This window comes from Prosopis cineraria, unplaced genomic scaffold, assembly GCF_029017545.1.
Source record: "Prosopis cineraria cultivar Desert tree isolate PC_DT_omini unplaced genomic scaffold, ASM2901754v1 PC7, whole genome shotgun sequence".
NCBI lineage: Eukaryota > Viridiplantae > Streptophyta > Magnoliopsida > Fabales > Fabaceae > Prosopis > Prosopis cineraria.
The window spans coordinates 20,630,658-20,635,068 of NW_026555338.1; the positions used below are offsets into that span (position 1 = coordinate 20,630,658).

Genomic DNA, 4,411 nt, shown 5'->3' on the forward strand with positions numbered 1-4,411 from the left:
ATTAAATCTATCTACATTCATAAATTATTATACTCAATATAAAAATTTTTAAAATAGGTCAAGTTATTTCTTATATTTTATATTTTATTTTTTATTAATATTATTTTTTTAGTTTTATTTTTCATTGAACTAGATCCTACCACTTCTATGAATTAAGTTTTATGCAATATAATCTATCTTATTCAATAAGTTTATGAGTGAATTGGTGCAACTTTATAAGTTAAAAATATAAAAACAATAAATTTGGAGAGTTAACTTGTAAATTTAATCAAATTTTATTTAGTCTGAGTTTGTAAGCAAGTTAATATGATTTTATAAGTTAGAAATATAAAAAAGATAAACTTATAGGATCAACTCAAAAGCTTGACAATAATGGTTAAATCTAATAGAAAAAATTAATCCTTTACAATATGATAAACTAAAGTTTAAATTTTTATTTAAAAAAATATTTATATTTAATGTCTTATAGTATTTTTAATATAATTATCATTAATAAAAGAATATTTATGAGTGATAAAAAATAAAAGAAAAAATTAATTTATAGTTTTTGTGATGATAATTATCGCATCCCAAGCCATAATTCCATTCCCATTGGCTTTGCTCGCAAGTCGCAGCCTAAAATCTTGGAATTTCTTAAGTGGACCCCATGTTGATGTCGATCGATTCAATAAACAGTTAACGAGCGACTTTGTATTCTTGTGTGCGTAAATTAAGACCGAAAAAATCACTGTCACATTTTATACAGATAATTATTGTCGTCTCAATATATAAAATATTTTTAATTAAAATTACGTATATTAAATTATCAATAAAGCATATTATGATATTAAATACACCTTGTAATTTATTTTATAAAATAAAAATATAAATTTATGAAACTACTTTTTATTTAATATAACCTTAAATTTACGCTTAAAAAGAGAGAGAAAATAATAAAAAGATAAAGGTAATATTAAAAAATATAATTAATTAAACTTTATTTTTTTTCTAAATGCATATATTTTAGGATACTGAATCATTTTTAAAAGTTCTTTATAAATTGAGATAAATAGTACTAAGCAACAACAATTAATAACAATCCAACATAAATTTATAACTTCAATAAAAAAAATACAAGATTCAAAGTAATTTTTTATATTATGATACTTTTGGGTATTTAAATTCTTTATGTGATATCTGAGAGCAATTTTTGAAAAGCAATTATATTTGATATTTTTGCGTGCAATCATTATAATTATTAATTATTAATCTTGTCCAGCAAAAAAATAAATCAGATATTCAGATTCATAGTTTAGTTTGTTCATTGAATAATAATTTTTATATTATTAATACTAATTTCACTTAATAATTTAAAAAAAAAATTGGCAGCGCAAGTTGTCGACGAGCATGTGTCAAGCCAAAAGCTTTCTCTATAAAACCACACCTTCGATCTCATCCTCTTCGTGGCTGAGTCATTCGTTTCTTCATCACAATGGCCAAACCTTCTCTTCTCTCTCTTCTCTCTCTCATCGCCGTCATCTCCGCCGCCACCGCCGCCGCCTCCACCTCAAACTTCATCAAAACCTCCTGTAGCACCACCACATACCCTTCTCTGTGCTTGAAATCTCTCTCCGACTACGCCTCCACCATCCAACAAGACCCTCACCAGCTTGTCCAGACCGCTCTCTCCTTCTCTCTCAACAAGACCGTGGAGACTCGTGCCTTCGTCTCCAAGCTCCGGTCGGTCTCCGGCCTCAAACCCAGGGAGCTCGCCGCCCTCCGAGACTGCATCGAAGAGATGGCCGACAGCGTCGACAGGCTTGGCCGGTCGTTGAAGGAGCTCAAACTGTGCAAGCCCAAGAGCGAGGACTTCACGTGGCACATGAGCAATGTGGAGACTTGGGTGAGCTCTGCTTTGACGGATGAGAGTACTTGCAGCGATGGGTTCGCCGGAAAAGCTTTGAACGGCCGGATCAAGGCTCCTATCAGAGCTAGAATGGTTAATGTTGCTCATGTTACTAGTAATGCTTTGTCTCTTATCAACAAGTATGCGTCTGGCAATTACTGAGATATAAATTTATATGTATTTCATGTAGAAGAAGATGAATCTCTCAAGAGATATATATGGTTTGATGCTTTGTCTCTGTGCCTGTACTTAGTTTTTGGTTCTTGCTTTTTTTTTTTCTTTTGATGACCATGTTAATAATAAAGTTGGTTTAATTTGGTTGATGTGTGATTCAGCTTGTGTTTTGTTTGTGATATGATCTAAAATTATACATAGAAATTTGCAATTGTTTGATTTTTATTTTTTTAGAGTTTTGGGCTTTATTTATTTATTTTTCCTTTAATAAATATGATGTATTCAATACTCGCTCGATCCTTATTAATTATAAGTCACAAACTCACAAGAAGAAGAAAAAGTTAGCATTACATCACTGGAAATTTCTAAAAATTACGTTAGTTTTCACTTTCACCCTTGATAAATACCATAAATTAAAAAGAAGGGCAAACATCTTTATCTCATTATAAATTGAGAAGAATGACATATCTGAAATAAAGTAATAATCCTAGACAAATTTTGCATAGTTACTTATATTTAGAATCACAAAAAAAAATTTAGAAGGCGATTGATATGTGGAATTATAGAGAGATCTAGTAATAAAAAGTAGGAAAAATTATATATAAGTTTCTAGAAGCAGTGTCATGAAATTTAAAAATTAGTTCATTGAGACCTCAATATAATTTAAAATTAAGGTGTAAAAATAATGTCTCTATTAAAAATACATTGCATTAATCAAATTTACAACTCATTCATCAATAATTTACAATTATCACTTTAACTTTTTATAATTATCACTTTAACTTTTTATAATTATAACTTTAACTTTTTAAATCAAATATTCAAACCTTTTAATTAATAAATTTTAATTAATAGATTTGTGAAGTTGTAATTATAAAAAGTTCAAATGATAATTATAAATTAGTGATATAGTAATTAAAAAGTTGAAGTAATAGTTATAAACAATTAGTATTAAACTTTTAATAATATATAATTAATTTAATTATTAGATATGTAAAGTTATAGTTATAAAAAATTAAAATAATAATCATAAATTATTGATATGTACTTGTAAATTTTTTAATTGATATAATGTATTTTTATAAAAATATTATTGTCTTTTGACCCTAATTTCAAACTACAATAAGGTCTTAATAAATTTAACTTTTAAATTTTATGAAATTTATTTATAAATAAATTTGAGACTTATCCCTAACTTTCCTTAAAAAATAATATTAAAATTCAGTTAAAAATAACATGACCTGGATTGCGCCCAAATCTCATACGGACAGTTCCGAATTCCGATGAGATATATGTGCATAAAGTGTGCATAAAGATATGAACTAGATCCATTTGTTGTGTAAGAAAGACAGATAATTTTAAATTTTACAATGTAATTTTATTGTTTCTTGTTTTTATCTTTATTGAGTTGGCAAGATTGAACATCGTCTTAATTAATAATTGTAATCGTGTACTTTAGTGGTCCCCAAGTGGGGTAGATGTTGGTGAAATGCAGTAATTTGATTATTGTCGTCGTCCTTGGTTTAAGGCGCATGTTCATGCCTAAGATACTCTCTGCGGCTTCTATCATAGGCTTTTTTGTCTTTAATATAAGGCATAGCATATGATATTATAATTATGTTTTTTTTAAATATTATTCTTATTTAAATCCATTTATTATATAGGAAAGAATGTAATAAAAATTTAATTTTTTTATTTAAATAAGGGTAAAATTAAAATTTTATTCTGTTTTTAAATAATGTTAATAACTTTAATATCTTTCTTTGATTTCAATGAGATAATTGAAGATTTCTTATAGTTATAATAGAGACTGGAGGAAGTATTTTGATTTAAATGAGGAGACTTTTTTTACGGCTAAGCTTGGTTTAAAATGTAAGACAAATATATTTTTTGAAATTTATCTTTGCATTAATTAATGTGATCATGATAAATATAATTTGATTAAACATTTCACACTTTTTACAATAAAGGAGTTAAAGGTAAAATGCATAAGACATGCCATTTTTTCATGAAAACAAATAAATAACTATTTGTATTAGCAAGTGAAATATGAATTCAGTGACGAATCCAGAAAAATATGTCGATGGGGGCATAATTTATCATAAAATAAATATTAATATTTTATTAAAAATATAAATTTAATTATTTATTAAATTATATTAAAGGCACAATTTAATAAAATTAAATACTAAAAAATGCATAAAACATAAAATTATAATAAAAATTATCTTTACATAAAAAAACTTTTTATGTCTATTAATTTCGTGTTTTTTATTTTTATTAAATTAAATCCATACACCTCTTTTGTATAGAAAAGAATTAATTTGTGATAAAATTTTCTATAAAAAATAT

The 4,411-nt window shown here is 26.1% G+C and overlaps 1 protein-coding gene across 1 annotated transcript; it reads left to right on the plus strand.

Moving 5' to 3' along the window:
- The first annotated feature begins 1,448 nt into the window (after positions 1–1,448).
- LOC129316261 (21 kDa protein-like) lies at positions 1,449–2,219 on the plus strand. Its single transcript, XM_054960588.1, has one exon. It carries the CDS (start codon positions 1,472–1,474, stop codon positions 2,045–2,047), a length of 576 nt encoding a protein of 191 aa, XP_054816563.1. The 5' UTR covers positions 1,449–1,471; the 3' UTR covers positions 2,048–2,219.
- Positions 2,220–4,411: the final 2,192 nt, after the last annotated feature.